General features: G+C 38.0%; 1 protein-coding gene across 1 annotated transcript in view; it reads left to right on the top strand.

Moving 5' to 3' along the window:
• The first annotated feature begins 688 nt into the window (after positions 1–688).
• LOC139722977 (thioredoxin domain-containing protein 3 homolog) overlaps positions 689–22279 on the top strand; it is a 35161-nt gene continuing 13570 nt past the window's right edge. Inside the window, exons 1-16 of the mRNA XM_071634257.1 lie at positions 689–751; positions 2745–2912; positions 3581–3684; positions 4778–4966; positions 5674–5770; positions 7914–8021; positions 10634–10716; positions 11470–11717; positions 13135–13209; positions 13927–14045; positions 14787–14931; positions 16136–16243; positions 17009–17160; positions 17967–18111; positions 19275–19513; positions 20202–20237. Of these exons, the coding sequence (XP_071490358.1) occupies positions 2822–2912; positions 3581–3684; positions 4778–4966; positions 5674–5770; positions 7914–8021; positions 10634–10716; positions 11470–11717; positions 13135–13209; positions 13927–14045; positions 14787–14931; positions 16136–16243; positions 17009–17160; positions 17967–18111; positions 19275–19513; positions 20202–20237 (1939 nt within the window). The 5' untranslated portion in view covers positions 689–751; positions 2745–2821. The remainder of the gene's footprint in view (positions 752–2744; positions 2913–3580; positions 3685–4777; positions 4967–5673; positions 5771–7913; positions 8022–10633; positions 10717–11469; positions 11718–13134; positions 13210–13926; positions 14046–14786; positions 14932–16135; positions 16244–17008; positions 17161–17966; positions 18112–19274; positions 19514–20201; positions 20238–22279) is intronic.

Here is a 22279-nt window from a genome sequence, read left to right as displayed (position 1 = left end):
ATGTAGGCCTTATAGTTACCACTCTCTAAAAGAAGCAAGTTTTGTGTGATGGAATTGCACTATCAGATAAGGAAGTCTGTGTATCTCAAATTTAGTTTACTTCATAACTTTCATAATTACAATCGAATATTACTGATAAATAGTCTTGAGCAATAAACTCTGAATGAGGTACTGAAAGCTTGTGTGCATACAGGCCTCCTCAGCAAGCACAAACTCGCAACATGGAACAGAAGGCCTGGGGCCTGTCTTATAAAGACTTGTGATAGAAATCAATCACAAGTTTCTTGTGAGCTGCAATGCAAGTTGCGATTGATTTGGGGACTTGTGATTGATTTGAAGGCTTTATGAGACGGGGGCCCAGGATATCGGAGATCTACCTATTGAGGATCTGGAGATCCGTAGGGTCTGGGGGTTGGGATCATATCCAACTGAAAGTCTCGGGGACTCGTCGATTTGTATTGCGTGTATGCAGTAGTGGTTATGCGATACAATTATGGAATGATTGGTGGGCAAAATCATAACATGTTATCGGAGCTGATACAAAATATAAATATTATTCACGCAATTTGATTTTGATCACAATCTGGTGACGGCATCATGGAAACTAGTGTGATAATCAGGAGACGGAAAATTTTATCCCCCCTCTTTGTAAAATGTATTCGTCCAGTAAGTCACGTGACACCAACCAGGCAACAGAACGCTTTGGATGTAAACGAAACGAACTTACCCGACGGAATTCTCTATCGTGCTCGTAAGTAAAACGATCGTAATTTGTCACATGACACAATCCCAAAAAATATGGAAGATACTTCAATGTCACTCAAGATAAAAGCGTTGCTCTACTGTATTTTGGAATAAGGGGTCCTAGGAAATTTTTGTAATTTCAAAAAGAATGTTTTAGTCACTCGCCGTAGTCCCATATGTTTCAATTTTTGTGACCTTCTTTTGCTAGATGTGCATGTGTGACATCTTCGGAGTCACTAAGTCGCTGACGCAAAGCATTCACTAAAAGGACCTAACGTTAGATCTACTCAAGCTCAGACTTTGTTATTGATAATATTGACAATTATTCTAAAGATCAACTGTCCGTAACTGCATGCTACAGTCACAGAGTGCAGAACTTGGCAGCATCATCATACTCATAACCATAGTCATAGCAGTAAATTTGCACTTTGATATGTCGCCGTATGGTGTCTGCATGCTGCTGCCTACACTCATCACATCTCACGTTATAAGAACTCTCTTCCTATAGACCTGGTCTAGATACTCTAGATCTAATGTTAGTTAGACGGTCTAACAGTTAGAGTTAGACATCTACAGGTACATGTAGAAATCTAAAGCTCATTGGGTAATTTAGGGGCCTATGTGATATATCCACAGCATAAGCTGTAACTTTTGCACGTACATGCAACTAACGTTAGTAATAATAACTAGGGTAAGGGCACCAGTATTCGGTCAGCTACCGGTATTCGGTCACTTATCACTAGTCACCAGCCAGTAAGTTCAACTGTCACAACACACGCAAATCACATCAATTCACATAGAATCTACTTGCACACTCATTCACAACAGGAAACTTCCTTAGCCCCCTCCAAAAACCCATCCAAAATCCCAAATTTTACCGTCAAAAGTGCAGAATCGGCGCTACTTTCCAAAAGTGCACGTGGATAAGGCCCAGTTTTAAGAGTACAGGTCGCCGAAAAATCGCTAAAAATCGAGTTATAGGCTGTTCTCTCGCGGGATTTTTTGCTTATCGCAAGCTTGGAGTGTGATGGTATCCTCAAAAACGCAAAAAAAAACAAAATTTCTGTACTTGCTGATACAGTGTCTCAATGTATAAGGGTTGAATGCAAGTGCCGAGTCCCCAGTATTCGGTCACCAACGGGCGCCGCAACGTCCCCGATGCAATTTTGCGCCAACAAGGTAGCGTGCGCGCGTTTTTCAGCTGCCTTGAACACGCATTGACTTTGAACGCGCATATCGCGTGACCGAATACTGGGGGCGGTGACCGTATACTGGGGAATTTTCAAGTTGGTATATTTTGCGATTTTGTGAAATTCTGTGTGATATTTAACAAAATGAAAATTGAGATAAAAGAAATTTGATATATTTCACATACATTGCTGTAGATATGATGTACACATGTATGTATGTATTATTTTAGTATGAAAAATATTGCAAAAAAGCTTAAGTGACCGAATACTGGAGATGTTACCCTAACTTAAACTAGATCCTATTTTAGAAGGGTACAATGTATACTGGTACATATGTAATCGGCATTGTTCAGAATCGGAGGTTCTTCACCACCAAGAGCGGACATGTAAACTTTTACTGGATATGGAAGGAGTTGTTGTCTATGTCAAGATGTAGTCTACCCGTTGCACTTACAACTTGTAATGTAAGTAAATTTTTGGAAGCCTATCAATCTCATTTCATGGAACTGCTACTTTCTCTCAAGTCTCATGTGTCCCTCTTACATTGTATATCTTAATTAAATCTACTGTAAATGAGCTGAGTTTACCCTCTAATAACACATCTACATTTCTTCCCCAATCTCCAGCATTTCTCCTGTAAAATATGAATTACCAGATGTTCTTGTTGCATTGCACACCGCTAAAGTTGTCAACTATTTTTATTTTTTAAAATTCATGAGAGTGGTGATGACTGATGTAGCTTAGTCGGTAGTGCTTCTACCTTGCTATCAAGATTTGAATTTTCTGCTGCTGTATATTGTATCTATCCAGAGAGAACACTGGCAGGAGCACATGCTTTGAGTGAAGACACACTTTGAGTAGAACAGATTGCAGCGTGAGAAGATAACATGCCTGCAAAAAAGGAGCAAGTAGCGCTTCAGAAGGAGATCTTGAACCAGGAGCAATGGGATGACCTTCTTGGCTTAGAGGGTTTAGCAGGTATGTTTGTCATGATCACGACTCATCTTTCTCCCCTTTCTTTTATTAACTTTCAATTTCCTATTGTTTTCTTTTTTTTCTTGTTCTTCTTCTTTGCTCTCTTCTGTATGCTTCCCTTTAGCCTAATTCTTGTCATTCATTTTCTTTGCTTCACTGTCCCAACTCTTTCTGTTCAGCTTAGTCAGTTTAAGAGAGCAAGTTGTACATGTTTTATTCATTACATCTTGTTATTTTTCATAGTTTGTATATTATTATTATTATTATTATTATCATTATTATTATTATTATTATTATTATTATTATTATTATTATCATTATTATTATTATTATTATTATCAGTATTATCATTATTATCATTAGTCTTAGTAGTAGTACAGTTTGTAGTAGTAATACATGTATTAGTATTAATTAGTATTAGTATTATTATTAATATTAATTGTTATCATTATTATAATTATTTTACTTAGCATGACCACCCCAGGCAGTTCCTGTACTTCCTTATGATTCCATTTTCTTGTCTATTTTCCTTCCTACTTCATTTTCATAGACATCTTTCTAATTCCCTTCCATTGCCTGGTGCCTATCCTCACGTGGCATGTAATCTGTTCATGGTGATTCAAACTTAATCTTATGTTTGACTTTTTCTTTTCCTTGAAACTTCAAACCAGTGATTGATGTCTATCAGAAGTGGTGCGGACCATGTGCAGCTACTGTGGGTCTATTCAGACGACTCAGGAATGAAATCGGAGATGACCTCCTCAGGTTTGCTGTGGTGAGTGGACAGATGTTTGAAGATCAGCAATCTATTTGTGACAGATAATGGCATGATCAGCTGACTATGAACCACTCAATTGATATGTATTCCTGGCAAGATCTGAATTTCAGCTGTGTGTTTACTCTTTTGACTGTACGTGAATTCTGTCTAAATTTTGATAACAAATTACAGAGTACACTTGTTTGCTTCACTCTGTGACCCATGGTGTGTTCAAGGTGATTCAAGGCAGTGATCACTTACTATGACACAGTCCAATTTACATCCATCTCTTCAGTGTTTGCAGCTGACCATGTTTAAAGTTTGTTGGCATTATGAATTGAACCCTAGTTACTCAATTTCATGAAAGTATGATTACATGTAACTGATTTCTCATTATACCCCCGCCACACATAGTGTGAAGGGGGTATATACATTGTAGGAATCACCGTGATGTTGGTCGGTCGGGCGGTAGGTTGCATCGCGAACTACTCCTACAGTTTTTAAGCAATTTAAATGAAACTTAGGGTCAATGATGATATTGAGGTATAGATGTGCAAGACATGCTTTTTGTGTTTGTCAGACAATGTGTTGCCATGGTAACCATAATTTTACCAAAACCTTGTGGATTGATCGAATAACTTCCATAGTATTAAGCAATCAATTTCAAAATTGGTATCTATGATGATCAATAGGTGTAGTTATGCAAGACACTCTTTGTGTTTGTACTTGACAAAGCGTTGCCATGGTAACCGCATGTTTTCTTCGAAATCTTGTGGAGTGAACAACTTCCACAGTTTTGAAGCAATTGAAATCAAATTTGGTAGGCATTATGGCCTTGAGGCATAGATGTGGAACACATACTTTTTGTGTTTGTCAGATAAAGCGTTGCCATGGTAACCATAAATTTACCAAAACTTTGTGGATTGAATAACTTCCACATCCTTCAGGCAGCTTGTTGCTCTAATTTTGAAAGTTTATGCACAGATTGATACACAAGAGATGCAGTTAAATACACATAGTCAAAGACATTGCTTAAAGCAACAGTAAAATGAAAGACTGTCACGAGTGTTGTACAGACTTTAAACAAGATGCACTCCTTTGTATTTCCCAGGCTGAAGCTGACAGCATCGAGACCCTGGAGCCGTACCGTGGCCGCTGCGAGCCATGCTTCCTCATGTTTGGCACCGGTCAGCTGGTCAATGTGATTCGGGGAGCCAAAGCCCCAGCCCTGCTCAAGACTGTTGAGAAGGAGCTGAAGCAAGAGCACAAAGTTTTGGAGGAGGGCCTGGAGAGACAAGTGGTAAGGCAGAGTCAGCTGCACAACTTGTACAATTAACTCTCATTGGAAGTAGAATGGGGAGGTGGCTTAGTCGGTAGCATATCATCTGCCTTTCAATCGCAAGGCTTGGAATCCAATGAGTCTTACTTAGCAATATTGTGTTATATCATGCCATCAGCTCTGGTAAGGGGCAAAATACTGTCCCTCCGATAGAACATAAATGGAGGTCCTGTATGTTAGAAAGTCACAACTCATGCACTTCAAAGATCCCGCTTCATTCTTTCATCGCAAGGGGCAGGTGTTTTACCCAGTGAAGTGATCCGCCCCTAGTCCTCACAACTGCTTCCCATAGAATACTGCTAGTGCAGCTGAATATGGGCTATCCAGCCATCTCTTTAGATGGAAATGAAACAAACAGATTTAAATGAAAACAGCAGCCCAGCTTACTCCACATACAAGAAACATTTTGTTGTCATGACCTACAACTGTGTATTATTTAACTGACAGACAAGAAAGCAACAAAGTATAACTAAAAGAGGGAACAATAGCCTTCACTATCAGCTATCGAGGATCAAGGAAGGTATTTCAGTGTAAATGGAACTTTTGCTTTCTGCCCTCTTCAAATGTTCTCTCAGTGCTTTCGTTGTCTATCATGTTTTTATTTTGCTTCCTGCCCCACCATGTTCAACTGTTTTTCTCACACTCGCTTCCATTCTCCTCTCCCTTAGATCAAGGATCCACTCCTGGCCGCTGCCCAGGCAGAGGAGGAGCAGGCAGCCAAGGATGAGGAGATGGAGAGGATGAGGCAAGAGGAGGAGGCCCGCAGTAAGTCACACAACTCTCCAGCAAATTCATGGAGCAGCGGACCCCTCTCAGCTATCCCTAGTTCCCGCCCTTTCCTTTGCACAATACAATCCCTCCTGCATTGTAACTGTTTGTCAATCTATCCACTCCCTCCCCCCACCACCTTCAGACATATCTAACATTTAATCTAAACCTCTCACTTTCCCTATTCCTAACTGCAAGTACAGCACCCTGTTGGTTGTTAAAAAGTGGAATGATAAAACTCCATCCAATGGAATTTAAGTTTTAAGGACTTCTACTGGCTTCCACTCTAACTATGCCACAACTACGCTCTACAGCATCCTGTTGGTTGTTGAAAAGTGAATTGACAGAGTGCGGCCAATTGATGTAACATTTTTGAGGATTTTTACTTGCTTCCACTTTAAATATGCCCCAACTGGGTTCATGTATGAAATTATATTTTTCATTGTAATAACCAAGGTTTGTCAGGCTGTTTTCTCTTACAAAACGTCCACTTCACTTCCTCAAGTCTAAATCTGTAATTCCAGATTTGACATGTAGTTGGTGTGATTCAAGGCTACAAGACTTTTTGTTGATACAAATTCTTCTAAAAATGCACATAAATACGACTTTTACATCCACTACTCCAAAAGTCTATTAGTACATTGTATTTCTATCTATTTTATTAAATTTGATTTTTTTTTTTTTTGGCTTGGTGATTACTTCTCCATGATAGAGGCACTTTTGTGCACAAGATTTTAATGAAATGATCATTCAGCATCAAGTATGGAACTCTGGTTTTAGATAGTAATAAGGCTGTATGGTATGAAAAATAAATTTGTTAATTCTAATACCAATTTGAATTTCCAGCAAATGCAGTGTGATGATGCAGTTCTTGGGCCCTTCATCACGAGCAGATGTTGTTAATCACATTTTGTTTTAAAACTAAACTTGGACCCTTTTAGTAATTACAGTGGTGTTAGCTGTGCAGTACATTGCATCTCATCATACTGTGCAGCCCTGATGTGATGTTTGTATATGTTGGCAATCATCATCCAATTTTATATCCAGTATATATTTCATTTTGCTTCCTTTCCATTCTTGGAATTTGTAGTCTGTTCCTGAATGTACATGTAGTGTAGCACTTGTGTTCATGGTTGCTTCATTGTAATCTATTCCTCCCTTTTTAGTGGTATGATGTAGACCTTTTTTTTTTCATTAAGTCTATCGAGTGTTTAGTTAATGTAGTATGGTCACTATTAACCATGAAATCATGGCTGGTTTGATGTCTTCCCATCTTAACTTCATTTCCTACCAACTAACAATTTTCTTCATCACATAGCAATAATTCTATGAAACAGGAGCTACCTTTGTACTGTCCCCATAACTGTTTCATTCCTTTTTGTTGAAATCACATTGACTTCTTGAAAATGTCTCTCTTTATGTAATATATGATTAATATCAGTGATTTTGCCTTTCAGACCTGCCATAACTTAAATTGCCACACTGGAGCTATTTTGCAATCATTCTCTTTTGATGATGCCATGAAAAATTGCTCTGGAATGTCCCAGAAGATGAAGCATTGTGTTGGTCAACCCTCTATTTGCAAAAGAAAAAAGAAAAGAAAAGAGAAATAAAAACAGTTTTATGAGAAGCTACAAAATATCTGTATTACAAAGTAATGACATGTGTTCATGTGAGAGAACTGGAGGTATATGGCTGAATGTTGTAGTTGAAGTCAAGAAAAGTGAGCATTGCCATTGAGAACGTATACCCATGGTAAAGCTCTTTGCTGAATATTATTAGCTTGTATTTAGATCTGGTAGACTTTGACATACATGTAGCAGGAGTGCAATTCAAAATTGCTGATGACCCACTATTGTAATTGATGTTTTTCTGTGCTGAAATGCAAAGGGCAACAATTATCAGATTTGTTCGTCTTCCAATTTTTAGCCATGGCAATTTGTGCTGAAATGACAGCTCCATCCACAATAGAGGGCTAGCCAACTCTTTGTCTTCATATTCGACCACATGTTCTAACTGTACTGCCCCACCTATCAGACTAACACTCGTCATTTTCATACATTTTTGTTTCGTGACCTTTTCCCATGCTTTGTGTGGTTGTGCAGTGGCGACTAACTTCTTTCTCCTCCCCACCTCTTAGTCAAGGAGATTAAAGAATTAGGGCAGGACGGAGAGATGAGCGTGCGACCAGTTAGTCAAGGCACGGTAGATGCCATGATGCACGCAAGGCAGCCAGGGGAAATTTCAGGTATCAAGCTGATGTAGGTTTGACGTCCGGTGATAATAAAAGTGACTTGGTGAATGTAGAAGTGATGTTGTCTAATTTTTTTGTACATCACAACAACAAGAACAGCAAAAGTTACATGTCCATTTCATAGTGCACAATATCACAAAATGTGGCATCTATGTAATGCTTTTTCACAAAAGAACAACAAGCACAGTGTCAACAAAATGTGAAGTCATTTATATGTCCACAATGCTTGGTCCATATATCAGTGAAGACAGTATATTTTAAAGTGTTTTGCTATGTATAATCATACTTGTATATATATACCACACATATCCTCCAAACTGCTTAGTAAAGTTTAATTGTAGGAGCACATGAAGTAGCAAACTGTAGTGCACAAAGCTCACATAGTGAAATGTGCATAACTCAGCTAGTGAATCTCAATGTGGTCAATTGTGCCTTGTAGAATAGAATTGCAGAGATGGATTTATCAAAGCACTGGTACATCTAGAGCTTGAAAATGTTTTCTGGAAATAAAGGTATAGATATCTAATCTATGCACATAACTGACTATTTATACATTGCTGTAGTAATAGATTGGTATTATATTCAAACATTTAGGAGGAGGGTGAGAGGGCTCTATCCTACGTAGTGTAGTATTCTCCTTTGCATTCAAAGAACTCATATAACTTTCAGTGCACATGACAATATTTTGTTTGATACAAAATGATTAGCAAATCTAATCTTTATATGACTACTACTAATGCAGTGATTGCCTCACACAAATTGATTAAACCAACTCTCAAGTGATTTACACATCATAGATTTTAGTTTATATCCAGTTTGTGGTATATCAGTTTCCAATATTAAACTTAAAATATCAAGGGTTTGGCTGGTTTTACATCATAAGGAAAGTTATGCTGCAAACAGTGGAAGAATTTCCATCATTTCAATATCTGCACTTCGTAATTATCTAAACTATGAGGTAAATAATTTTTCAGTTTCAGATCTGTATGGTGTGTAGGTAAAGTCACCTGCTTTTACTCGCAAGTTTTTCGAATGTTTTCAAGTCCTAACCTGAGAAATGGCATTCAGTTTCTTACCGTTAGATAAAGCTGTTTGTAGTTTCACCGGTAAGAAGGCTGCTGAACTGAAATCATCATCTTTTCCATCTTTTTTTTTTTCTACTTCATTATCACCTTCCTCTTAGCCTTATCTTCTTTTCCTCCTTCTCCTCCTCCACCTCTTCTTCTGTATGTATGAGTGCTACATCCAGTCCAGTGCCTATCAAACCTCAAAAGATAAAGTGGAATTGCTCTCTTAAAAGTGATCCAAGTCATTGATGTACACATGTAAATTGTGTGTCTGCATATGTTTACCTGTATGCGTTACCACTACATAACATTTTATGCTGCTTTGTGAATAAGCTCCATATCATTTCCAGTGAAGATGACAACTGTTTGTGTCATAAACATCAAAGAATCAATTATGTCATTTGTAAGTCAATTGATTCCAGATATCATTGATAATGGAAAGGTATTGGGCTGGGCTGAAAGTAATACAGAGAGAAGTCTCTCTGTACAGTTAGAGTAAATCAATGCTTCAGAGGATTGGGTATGTTCATGCTGTGATCACCTTTTCATCTTGCTTGATAATCTTCTTCAATCTAATTATCCTCCATCACTTTTACTGCACTGGTAATCTCTAATACATAATGTTCACGTGTAGCTTGGCCCGTGAGGAACATACACTATATCTGACACAATAGCACTATACACATGCACCATGCGAGATGGTTTTGAGCAGAATATGAAAATTTTTATATCTTGTCCATATGTCTCGTGCATTTTTGCCTGTAAATGTCTGTGTACAATTCCTCCCTGCCTATGAACACCTGTCTTGTTCTTGTCTGTCTTGTTCTGCGTCATACATGTATATAAGCCATCACTGCAGATGTAGACTTTCACTCAATAGGCAAGCTAACATCATGTATGATAATATGATTTACTTCTCAGAACATTATTTCCTGCTTCTGAATGTACGAACTGCCCCTTTTATATCATCTAACAGAAAAAGAAAATGAACTACCATAAAGAGAAAACAAATGTATGTTATGTGAAAAGTCAGACAAGGTAACTTTGTCTGTAAAGAAATATGTAGTACTTGCATGAGTAAAACATTAGATAGATCTTTTGTTTGAATGGTATGAAGTGTATAAATTGTGCGAAAAAACCCCAAAGGGTAATGTTTTAAAGGATAGCATACTGCATGATTTTTGTATCGTACAGCCAGAGCAAGCCAGTGGGCTGCATTGCATATCATACAATGTGCTATGTAATACCTTGTTTTTACTGCAAAGAAAAGTTGCTCTTAGAGGTCAATGAAGTCTATTGCTATCTGACGAAGAAGTTGTTAGATAGAGTAGTTGCGCTAGTACAGTGTGGCAATTGCATGAATTGCATTTTGCAGTTTACAGTCGCGATTGCCTGTTTTGATTTTTGCAGTGTTTAGATAGAAAGCAATGTGTTTCAAGATACGGATTGTAAATGGCATGGGTATTGTGAGCATTGTTTGCATGTGTTTAATCTCTCTGGCGAAAACTGACATTCCAATTTGTTGCATTCTTCTGTTAGAACCTGTACCCAAGGAAGTCACAGTGGTTCTCATCAAGCCGGATGCTGTGGCTAATGGCAATGCTGATACCATTGTTTCAAAGGTGAGAGGATTTTATAAACTTCAGAGCTTACTTTGTTGTCTATCACTATATGTCATCAATTCTAGTATAATGTCTTGTCTGCACAACAACTTTCCTACGGTTTTATTCATGAAACAGGATTGCAAGATTTTTTTATTATTTTTAGATTATTTTCATTTATTTATTTTTCTTGTATTGTTATTGTTATTATTTATTATTTATGTATTTATTTATTTATTTATTTATTTATTTATTTATTTATTTATTTATTTATTTATTATTATTATTATTTTTTTTTTTTGGGGGGGGGGGTCAAACCACCTTAGCCTTGTCATCAGGATTTTCAAACAGTCATATGATTAGTCTCAACTTCAGACTTGGAAGAGCATACTATCAAATGTACAATATGTAACCAGAACACACCATTGTGACTGTGTGACAGTAAGAACAATGATAATACTAGTGATGATGACAACAGTAGAAGTGACTGTGGTATTGTAGCTCCATAGAGGCGGCAGGAATCAAACCTGCCTAGAGTAGTGCACTCTCTCTTCATAAAGCATTCCATCAGGCAGCCTTTTTTTTTTTTCAACCATACTAAACATTTGACCTTTCAGGACAACCATTGAAGTAGGAGACCAGTGCTAATAGTGAAGTGTCTTCCTTAATCGTCTTGGTGTTTTGCTAGGGTTGAAACCCTACACCTATTAAGTGAAAGCACAGCAAGCAATCCACCAACTTGTCGTACTAAACTCGTGTCCTCCCGATGTCCAGATTGAGGAGCAAGGCTTTGAGGTGCTGACCCGAGAGGAGAGAACGCTGACCGAGGACGAGGCCCGGGAATTCTACAAGGACCAGGCGGAGGCCGAACACTTCAACGAGCTGGTCACCTTCATGTCCACTGGGCCCAGCTGCATCTTGGTCCTGACCCGCGGAGACACCGGGGAGGGGGTCGTGGCGGACGTCCGGAACCTCATCGGTCCCAAGGACGTGGACCAGGCTAAAGAAGAGGCTCCAGAGAGGTATTGTAAAGCCCAATTTTGTTTTGTTTTGTGTATGAAACTTTCGTGAGTTTGCGAGGAGCCAAGAATAGCATAAGGAAAATGTAAATGAAAGGTTTAGCCTACACAATGCATTGAATGCAAGTGGCAATTCACAAAAGTTTCATGCCAGGACAAAGGCTCTTGGTTCATATTTGCAAAAGTGTCATTGTTTCAGGTTTAACAGTATATGAGTTGGACTCTCTAAAGAACATCAAGGTAGACCTTCTTCACAATGTGTGGGCACACTATATGGCCACTTCAAACATACAGGGTGTAAAAACTGTAATGAAGGCACATCACATGGCGGAGGGCTACAACATGACGTCATTTAACCCTTGCCGTGGTTTGTTCGCTAATGGGCACGTAAACTAGAGCGCTTCCTTTGCCAATTGGCACAGAAACTAATTGGAAATGAGTAGAGATTACCTACTTGTAGTACTTATCCCACTGATCCCTATTATGCCACCATGGCCTTCCTGTTGGCCTGAGGTGCAAAGTTACACACAAGTGGACTTGCTAACTTTACAGATAGGACAAGTTTGGATAGATTACCCGGTACTGAATGCAGATGAAAAAGTTTGGCAAATTGAATTATTAAAGTGCCTGAGCATGTACAGAGGGGTAAATAAATTGCCTTTGCTGCCCATTTTATAGCACACCCTGTGTCATAAGTGTAGAGCCTAGCTGTCCACGAAAGATGTCCGGTTCACTAAGCTTGTAGAATGATGATATAATCGCTGGTGTTGGGCTGAACCATGTTATGACGTCATGTCTCAAGCTGAGTATTGAAATTGATTCAAACTAGATTTTTCTTTTCATTTCTAGGCTGTTATAAAAAAAATATATATATTTTTATAACATATGAACACCATGATGTGCTCATTCAAATAGAGGAGAGGTTCTTTTGTACATCTATTTGCCTAAAGTTGTACTTGTAGTAATATGGTCTGTTTTTTAGATTCATTATATTTCTGTCCTGATAACTTGATCAGAACTGCATGATTTGCCAAACATTGAATGAGAGAACACATTGATAACAGTGAGGGGCAATATTACCTCTGACACTCATGTCAGGTGTTAAAAGATTTCACATTGTTTTGTTTTATTTTGTTTTGTTATCATTTTTCAGAATGGACAAAATAGCAACGTCTAAACCTTGTGACAAAATTCATGAGTTGGGTTTAGTTTGTGTTCTTGAGTCCTTCTCAAGTTGTACCGCTGAGGACACTAGTAATCAATACAATCAAAATGAAAATGATTTGTGTAATCAAGCAAGCTCCCCCAGTGTATTTTTTTTTCTAATGTGTGTAATTTTCATTGTTCAAATGAGAAATGTGCATTTCTGGTGTTTGGTTTAAAAGGAGCATTTTTTGTCTCTCTCTCTTCATAACCACAGTTTACGAGCTCAGTTTGGAACAGACAAGACTATGAACGCCATGCATGGTGCAGATTCCATGGAGACAGCTGCGAGGTAAAATTCCTGTGGTATTTTACAAGTTGAATAATTTGCACTCTTACTCTGTCTAGCCCTTCTCTAGTATTGGTATCGTGATGTATATGACTACAAAGTAGCTTGCAGTCTGTGGTTCTAGCTTGTTCTGCATATGACATTATTAAAATATTTCAAGGAACATGTCAGGTACTTTAATTCAAGGCTTCATTTTGTACGTTTCTTAAGCAGCCAAGATTTCTTTGATTAACTCTAATTTGTCTTCAAGACAAGATAATTGTTATCTGGTTAACATTTGCTAATATTCCTTTTAAAAATTCAGTCTGCATTGAAATTGTAATGTTTAGACTGACTCAATTTCAAGAGAAATGAAAATGCAATGTACGAGGATATCTGAAATATTAATGTTTCTTTTAATGCCCTGAAGATTTTCTTTGTACAAAGTTTATGACTGCTTTTGTTAGCAAATAGATTGACAGCATCAGTCATGAGTTACATTTGAGGAATAGTAAATACAGAATAAAGAAATCCTGATTTAGTATTGATTATAACTGCAGCATACACATAAACTGGAAGTATTTGCAGAAGTGGAAAGTTTGTTTTCTTTGGTGTTATTCTCCATATCATATTATACCAGTATATGGTAATATTTTCATTGTAACATTGTCAATATTTTGTCATTGAGATTTATCAAACTATGTCTACTTTTTGTTTCTCCACTATGTGCAAAAACCTCAGAGAGCTGACTTTCCTGCTGCCTAACTTCAACGTCCCCATCGTCCCAGGCACTGGCCCACCTCCCGCTATCGAAAAGACCCTCGCTCTCATCAGACCCAACGCCCTCAAAGATCACAAAGGTATTGTAGTTGCCGTAAGCCTTTCTGTACAATTGTCTGGCGCTGCTGTTAGGTCATCCTGAATAGTGTAAAAAGTAAACTCCCATCAAAGTTTCTGATGCGATTATTGAGGATCAGAAGTGTGGGCAAAGCTTCAAATGGTTATTGATTCATTGTCTTTGACAAGAAGCGTTGTTGGAGATGCATAACATATTAATGAAGATGCAAGAGGAGATAGTGCTCGTCAATGTTGCAAGGGTTTTTTTGCTGTCAAAGTGGACGGAAGTAGGCTGCTTCTTTAATCAAATTTACAAATAAAGCTTCTATTTTCTCTTCTTGCGTCCTCTCCTGCATTAAAAAAGAAGAACAAAACAAAAGAAAGGGAAAAACTTGCATTTAATGGAGAACTACACATGTTCTAGTGTGATAATGATTTTCACTCAGGTTCACAGCGGCCTTTACGATCCTCTGGGTTTGAGCCTCTTCCTGTGTACCTTTACATTGTAGCTACAGGCAGTCTGCCATTACAGAGTTGTGGTGAACAGACACGATGGCAGTGTAATAAAGTGCCTGTAGTTCTTCTGCTGGGAGAAATGATGACAGTCAAATTATTGTCTTGGTGAAATATATAAGACAGAATGCAGGAACACAGATAAAGAGACAGGAAAGTGAATTTGGAGTAAAGATGTGGGGGAGGGGTGGGAATTGATAAAAAAAGTGAAGAGATTCTGTTGAGCAGGATATATCTTTGCTTGCTTTCAGACGAGATTCTCCGGAAGATCCAGGAGGCAGGCTTCGAGGTGTGCCTCCAGAAGAGCATCCAGCTGACGGAGGAGCAGGCCAAGGAGTTCTACAAGGAGCAGGAAGGAACACCACACTTTGAAGACCTCATCAGGGAAATGACGAGGTGGGTGATGAGTTTTATGGGTGTGGTACTCTGCAATTTGGATGCTATCTAGGAATGGGCTGGGTCAAAGGGATAGTGTTGTAGTATTGATGGAGATGAGGATTGAGCTTCTAACTTTTTGCGAGAGAGTAAACCATTCTAAGAGGAACAAAGTTTATTTGATGAAAATTGGTTTTGAAATGGCTGAGATACCCCCAAACAAAGTAAAACAAAGTGATCGTACTAGAGGGTGGGTCCCACTTTTTAGTAGGATTGCTTTATTTTGAATATCTCATTCATTTCTAAAATGATTTTCCTCATGTAAACCTTGAATTTTTTTGGTGGAATTACATTTTTTTTTTGTATTTCATAGGAAGTTTCTCTTTATCTCACCCCAAAAGTTTGAAACCAGAAGCCAGATCTCATTCAAAACTAAACTGTCCCTTTAAATGAAGAAATGGTAATTTTGATTCCATCTGGGATGGTTTAACACATTTGAAGACACTTCTTGTATGATGCATCATTCTTTGTGGTGTTATTTTTGGTATATGAATGTCAGATGACAAGATATTGCAAGAATAACAACACAGAAATATTTTGTAGTTTTTTTTTTGTCAAGTTCTTTCACATATTAGAAGAACACACTAATTGTTCAAGATGTAGGCCTATATTTTGAAATATTTCATTGAATTTTGGATCGCTGCATTTCAACTATGGGGGGGGGGGGGGGGCGCAGTAAGCAAGTATTTTCAGTACCGGGTATTTTCTTCCTGTCATGTTGCATGGTAGAATGCATTTCGGGGGCTACACTCCTTGTATTTGTTGAGGCTCAATTTCAGATGTTATACGTTGTGATGAATTCTGGCCAGTACTTGTGTGCAGTAGTCATTTTTGTAATTTTTGTTTCAATCTAGTTGCATGTCTAGACTCTCTTTTCAGTTGCATATATGTAGCATGAGGAAAGCTTCTTGAAAATTTGATATGCTGCTTTGTGAATTTGAATTGAACCAGGGGCTAATATATGTCTCAGAAATTAAAAACTTGTTTGTGTCTCAACATCTTCGGGATCCACAAATGTTTTCACCAAGGTAATTAATGGGTCTTGTCATGATTGCCTGTATCACAATTACTGGCCAAAACATCAACATTCTTAAAATTCACTTCAGAATCCTCCCAGTGCAGCTTTCTACAAGGTATGTTCACATATCATGTATTTCATCAACAGTGGAGAGGTTCTGGCCCTGGGTCTTGCCAAGGAAGCTGCCATCCAGAGTTGGCGAGACTTGATAGGACCAACAGTTGTGGAGGAGGCTAAGGAGAAGGCCCCTGAAAGGTTAGTCCCTCGATGGATGGTGAAAATTTTACAGTCTCTTGAAATTGTCTCTCCTTCTGAGATGGTCCTCACGTTGACTGTTTCTGTTTTTGCTGTTCACTAGATATTCTTGCTGTCAGCATTACACTATCTTGTTGCTCAATCTGTTTGCATTTTGCTTATCTTTGGAGTTTGTCTCCATTTTTCTGCCTTTAATTTTGATTGTTTTAAAGGGCATTATGTTGTATTGAGGACTATATTTGAAAGGCAATGCAATGAGCTTAATATTGTCAAAATTTACCTTGTTAATTACATTTCATCTCTGTTCTTTTACTCGCTCTCTATTTCCCCTTTCTCTCTCTCCCTCTCTCTTTGTAGCTGTTCATCAATTCTGTTTCCATCAACGTGCACTTTGCCTACAAATGTATCTTTCTGTCTTGAAAGGAAAAACAAAATGAAACAGACACATACACACCTCTATGTCACAGTTCTTATATTTCTTCAATCTGTAACTATTAGGCATGAAAGTACGTAAGTGCCAGCGACATGATGGGGCCCATGCTTGAACCATTTTGATTGTACCTGTCATCAGCCTTGTGAATGATGTCCATGCCTGGCAAATACATACTGTTGTTGCAATTGCTTTATTGATTCTGCCTCCATTCTTATAATCAGTTTTTAAATTCACCTTCGTTGTTTTGCATCAATGCACCAAGAAATTCTCATATGAAGGGCTAATAGTATAATTGTTATTTCATTATCATCATTATTATTCTTTTGCAACAGCTTGCGAGCCCAGTACAGTATTCCAGAAGCTCAGATCAACGTAGTCCACGGCAGTGACTCCATGGAAACGGCCGAGAAAGAGCTACAATTCTTCTTCCCCAAGCAGACGACACTTGCAGTCATCAAGCCAGACGCTGCTGGAGAACACAAGGGTATGACTCAATGGATATCTCCTCGTCTGTCATAAATATACAAATAATTCACAGGACAGAGTGGATGGGTGAGAATTGGATGCACGAGTTCAACTTTGGAACTGTTTAAACCCATACATGACCGCAGCGAGTGGGTTTTAGATTGATTCCAAAGTTAAACCAAAGCATTCAATTCTCACTGATCCACGAGATAGGTGTGTGCATCATTTGTTTTATAAAATGGGCCTGTAAATTCTTGAAATTCAACCTTTTTCCCCGTCATGTGTCCGATACACCTGTACAACACTATACAAGGCTTGAGCCATGCGTTCGGATTTTACTGGAGGCATGGCTCAGTGTGGATCAGTAAAAAAAAATCAATTCATGATAATTGACCAATCAGATTGCAGAGATTCTAAAGCCCATTTTATGATATACAGTGTACACTGTTTGACCCTTACTGTGTTTTGTTTGCTAAAGAAAGCACTTCATTGTGTGTGCCAGTTGGCAAACAAAGCACTTTAAAGATTAATGGATACTTGGCAATAAGGAGGTAAAATATAGGTACAGTATACATGAAGAATAGTCATTTACAAAAGAAAAAAAAATGTCATAGCAGAGCCAATACACATAGTTTCATTATTACCAATACTGACTAGGCTAATGTGGTTAAAAAATGGAATCCTTATCATTGTTCAAAAATGACAGATGAATGCATGATTGGAGTACTGTTCATCAATACTTTGTTGTTTCTTTTCTGTTTTTTTTTTTTTTTTGTTTTTTTTTTTTTTTACATAATGTGTATGTTGATTGTCTTTTTCTTTCAGATGCCATCTTGGAGAAGATTAAGGAGGCTGGGTTCCAGATCAACCTACAGCGAGATGTAGAACTTAACAAGGAGCTTGCATCCAAACTGTACTTGGAGCACGAGGGGAAAGAATTCTACGACAGCCTTATTGATCACATGTCCAGGTGAGGAATGTGGTCAGGTCATTGCTGTTGTTGTTACTTTCGCTTTACCAGACAGCTGCATACTGTACGTTTTCCCTTCATAAAGACTTTGATATTTTAGAAGCTCAAAGCCGCCAGTGTCAAAAAGTTTGTGGTTCTGTAGCCAGATTAAGAATAGAAATATATGTAAAGCCATTTGTGATCCTACAGTGAAGAAGTGTGTTGTGAATGGAATTATTTCTATATTTTCTAGTGACTCTTTTCCTATGTGAATGGGACAGGGTTCAAAGAGCCAGGGCAACCTCTTTTTTTTTTTGATGATGCTTAAGTTACGTCTATCAATATTTAAGCATAAAAAAAAAGAAGAAAAAGAAGAATTACATGTAATACATGTATGTTATCTCCTATAGGAATACACTTGTGTCCATAAGGACAAACTACAGTAAACTGTACCTGGTAAGCTGTGTCTATTGTTTATCAACATAAGAAGTGCAGAGTAAGTTTATTGTCATTATACAGTCAAACCTGTCTATAGCGGCCACCCGAGGGATACGGGAAAAGTGGCCGTTATAGACAGGTGGCCGCTATAGACAGGTAGAACATGTATCATCGTTGTATACATCTATATATACTTACATGTACATGTATGTGTGTACGTATGCACACGTGTGTATCATGCATAGAACAATGCCGGTGTTTATGAGATTGTTGCACATTACATGTAGCATGTGCCCAGTCATGAAGAAAGCTTAACACTAGTGCATTATTGTGACTGAATAAGTGATGAATGCAACGGTGGCGATCACTGAACGTTGCCCAGGAATGACTGGCACGGCTAACAAGCAGAAAAACACACTGAATTATCGGCTCGGCTACGGCTCCATCGGGTTTTTGGCCGCTATAGACAGGTTAAAATCTACCACGGGAAACAAAATGTGTGGCCACTGGCCGCGTTAGACAGGTGGCCGCTATACACAGGGTCTTTAACATTGCTTTTCTCTCGGGGGGATTTTTCAGTGGCCGCTATAGACAGGTGGCCGCTATAGAGAGGTGGCCGCTAAGGCAAGTTTGACTGTAATTGTTTTTAATTGTTGCACTACCAAGGGGAGGGGGGTCTAAGACTATTTTTAAGGAAATACTTTGGAAAAAGAATGAATCAATTAAAAAAAATCCTTCCACTGCAGTGGCTTGTCGATGGTTATGGTGCTGTCGAGAGAGGATGCGGTTGACGGCTGGCGGACCCTCATGGGACCCACGGACCCGGAGAAGGCCCGGGAGGAGGCGCCGGAATCGTTGAGGGCGCTCCTTGGAAAGGACGTCCTCCAGAACGCCGTCCACGGCAGCACGGACACGGAGCAGGCCAAGGCGAGAATCGAGAGGCTGTTTCCAGACGTCGAGGTGCTCGGCGACGGCAAAGTTGTGGGTAAGAACGAGCCCATGTGGCCACTGTGTGCCTTTTTCACATGGAAAAATCTAACCTGTCATCACATCAGTTTCCCTGGAGGAAATATTCCATACCTAACAACTCTCCCCCAAACCAATATTTACTGCATAGATCTTTCACCTCGTTTATACTTAACTATAGGCAGGATTTCTTCCTGAAATGATACTTGTACTGGTGGTCAGAAATAGACTATGAACAGCACCTTCTGCTGAAGTTAAAAAAAAAACTAACAAAAAAGACTGTTGATTATGACTGTAAGGCCACTTGTGTGCAAAGAAGATTAACAGGAATACCACTTGTACAATGCTGAAATCATCAAAAGAAAATGCTATATCCTCTGCAGATCAAATAAAGAATGGACAAATACCTTATCCTTCATTTTCTGTTAATTTTCTCTTTCCTTATGGCACATTATGTTCCCACTGATTTCAGTTTTATGAAATTTATTACACTTGTGATCAGATTATGAAAACGGCAAGCTTTATCATCTGTTCTTAGTATCCATGCCTGCATGAAGATTTGCCAGTAATAGGTTGCTTGCATTTTGTTTCCTGCATAAGCAGCAATATATTCAGTGTTATCTATTAATATTTGTCACATGTTGCCAAGCTACCTCTTGATGGTCCTGTATGCGGCTGCATTGTCATCAAATTTTCATTTGCATTAGACTCAATAACCAGTCTGACCAAAGAAACCGCTGATGGTAAGCTATGGGTATAATTGGCAGACCATTCATGAAGCCAGTTTTATTCATCCTAATGGATGAGAAAAGTTGTCATTTTTCTTATCCTTTTTTTTTTCTGTGATGTGGTATCACAAACCATATTCCGCAGATTTGTTTCTTTTTTATTCTTTTTTTTTTTTGCAAACAGACAAAAGTATTTTCCCCCCTAAGTGCAGAACTATTTTGTGTACATTTCCTGAAAAAGAAGGATGATAAACAGGGATGTGTTGTGAATCTGACCTCTGAACAAAGTACAAGTACTTATAGAAACAAAAGATGACAAACCTAACCAAGCAGAATGTAACAAATCATTAACCTTGAAATTTGCACAGAGAGTACATTTTGAAATATTTATCTTATGTACATAGTGTGGATATCTTCTGCCACAAAATCCTGAGCCTTGGGATCACAGCGCATTTTGCATTACTTATTTCACCTTCATATCGAGGATGCATTTTACAAACGTACACATAGAAGCATCTAAAGGAACGTACTACAATTGTAGCATAAAATAAAAGTAATATTTCTTTCATGTTCATTGAATGCTTACAAGTAGGTCTCTGTAAAAACCATTATCATTAGACAACATGACATCTGTAGGCTTATGAATGGTCTAGCCTTGCATGCAATTGTTTTATTTGTTTATATATTCTGCATGCAGTTGATATCAGTTCTGCTACTCCATGTAACTATCACTATAAAACATATTCATTACATATTTCCTACACCCAGTTTGATACTTGTCCAAAATTATATCTAAAAGAAGAGAAAGACTCCAGTAGGGATATCAAATAAACATGTGCCTTAGAAAAGAGAAAGCAATCCTCATTTGCTAAGGAAAACAAAGTACATAAAAAGGTTAAAAAGGACACCCTTTTTAAGTATAAAATCTATTACATAGTTCCAGGAAGTGTTTGGTCATTTTCTTCAGGTGTTTCGGATGGATGATGAACACGGCTAATATTCGTTGAATAGTGCACTGATTGCAAGTTTCATGTAGAAAAAAAAAAACATTATGGAAGTTTTTATTTATCATAAATTCAAATATGCATTTCCACCTGTAAAACTGTAAACTAAAGAGAATATAATCCATACACATAAAACATGCTTTGGTGCTGTACTTCATTCAGTAATTCACTGATCTTTCATAGATATTAAGCAACTAAAGGAAAACATCCATTTTCAAGATCATTTTGATTTCTTTCCCCCATTCCTATTAACCATGTGAGCTTCAAAATGAATGATATCAATGCATGCTGTTACCAATATAATGCTCTGCTGTTTGTTCATGATTTGATCAGTTTTTTTCTATTTATCCCATTCCATTCCAAACCATCAACATATCTGTCTAACCCAATTGAAACTCTTCTAAATGTATATACACAGTCATTCCAATGACTTTCTAATGCTGTTTTGATATGAGAATGGGCACAACTTTGCTTTCACTTTCTCAGGAAATTAAATAAATGTAGCTGTTCTTACCATTTCTAAAAGTCATTGACATACCACTTTGTCTGGAAAGTTCGTTATTGCACTTTTTTCCTAACTCAACTTGTAGATAATATGACAGTTATGCCTCTATAACGACATTAGTGATGCATTTATAATATGTACAATCTTTTTTTTTTTTTCAATCCGTATAGCTGCATGATCCATGACTATTCTCAGTGTTAGCTGCATGCTTGTTTGTTTGTTACTTTAGATGATCTTCACATGTTACCTTCAGTCTAGACAGGCACCTGTTGACATCATTGTGATGTCATGTGTTCAACAGGCACAGAGATGAAACACTTTAAATGATGGCTGATCCTCCTCATCATTTTCATCTGTTTATCCTGCTCTGTACAGTTGTACGATGTAGTTCAGTTAAAAAATCTTGCAGTCTAAATATTGTTAGTGATAAACAAATTATATATACCACACATCGGACATAAAAGTATGTGTGCGTAATAGTCTAGCTTTAAGTAATTTTTGTGAGTTTTACATGTTGAGATATGCTACAGTATTTCTTGTATTTGTAG

This window comes from Diadema antillarum, unplaced genomic scaffold, assembly GCF_040938485.1.
Source record: "Diadema antillarum isolate AM-2024a unplaced genomic scaffold, OU_Dant_1.0 scf00000179, whole genome shotgun sequence".
Lineage (NCBI taxonomy): Eukaryota > Metazoa > Echinodermata > Echinoidea > Diadematoida > Diadematidae > Diadema > Diadema antillarum.
Note: the sequence above shows the minus strand (reverse complement) of the source record. Positions and strands in the feature narration are given on the sequence as shown.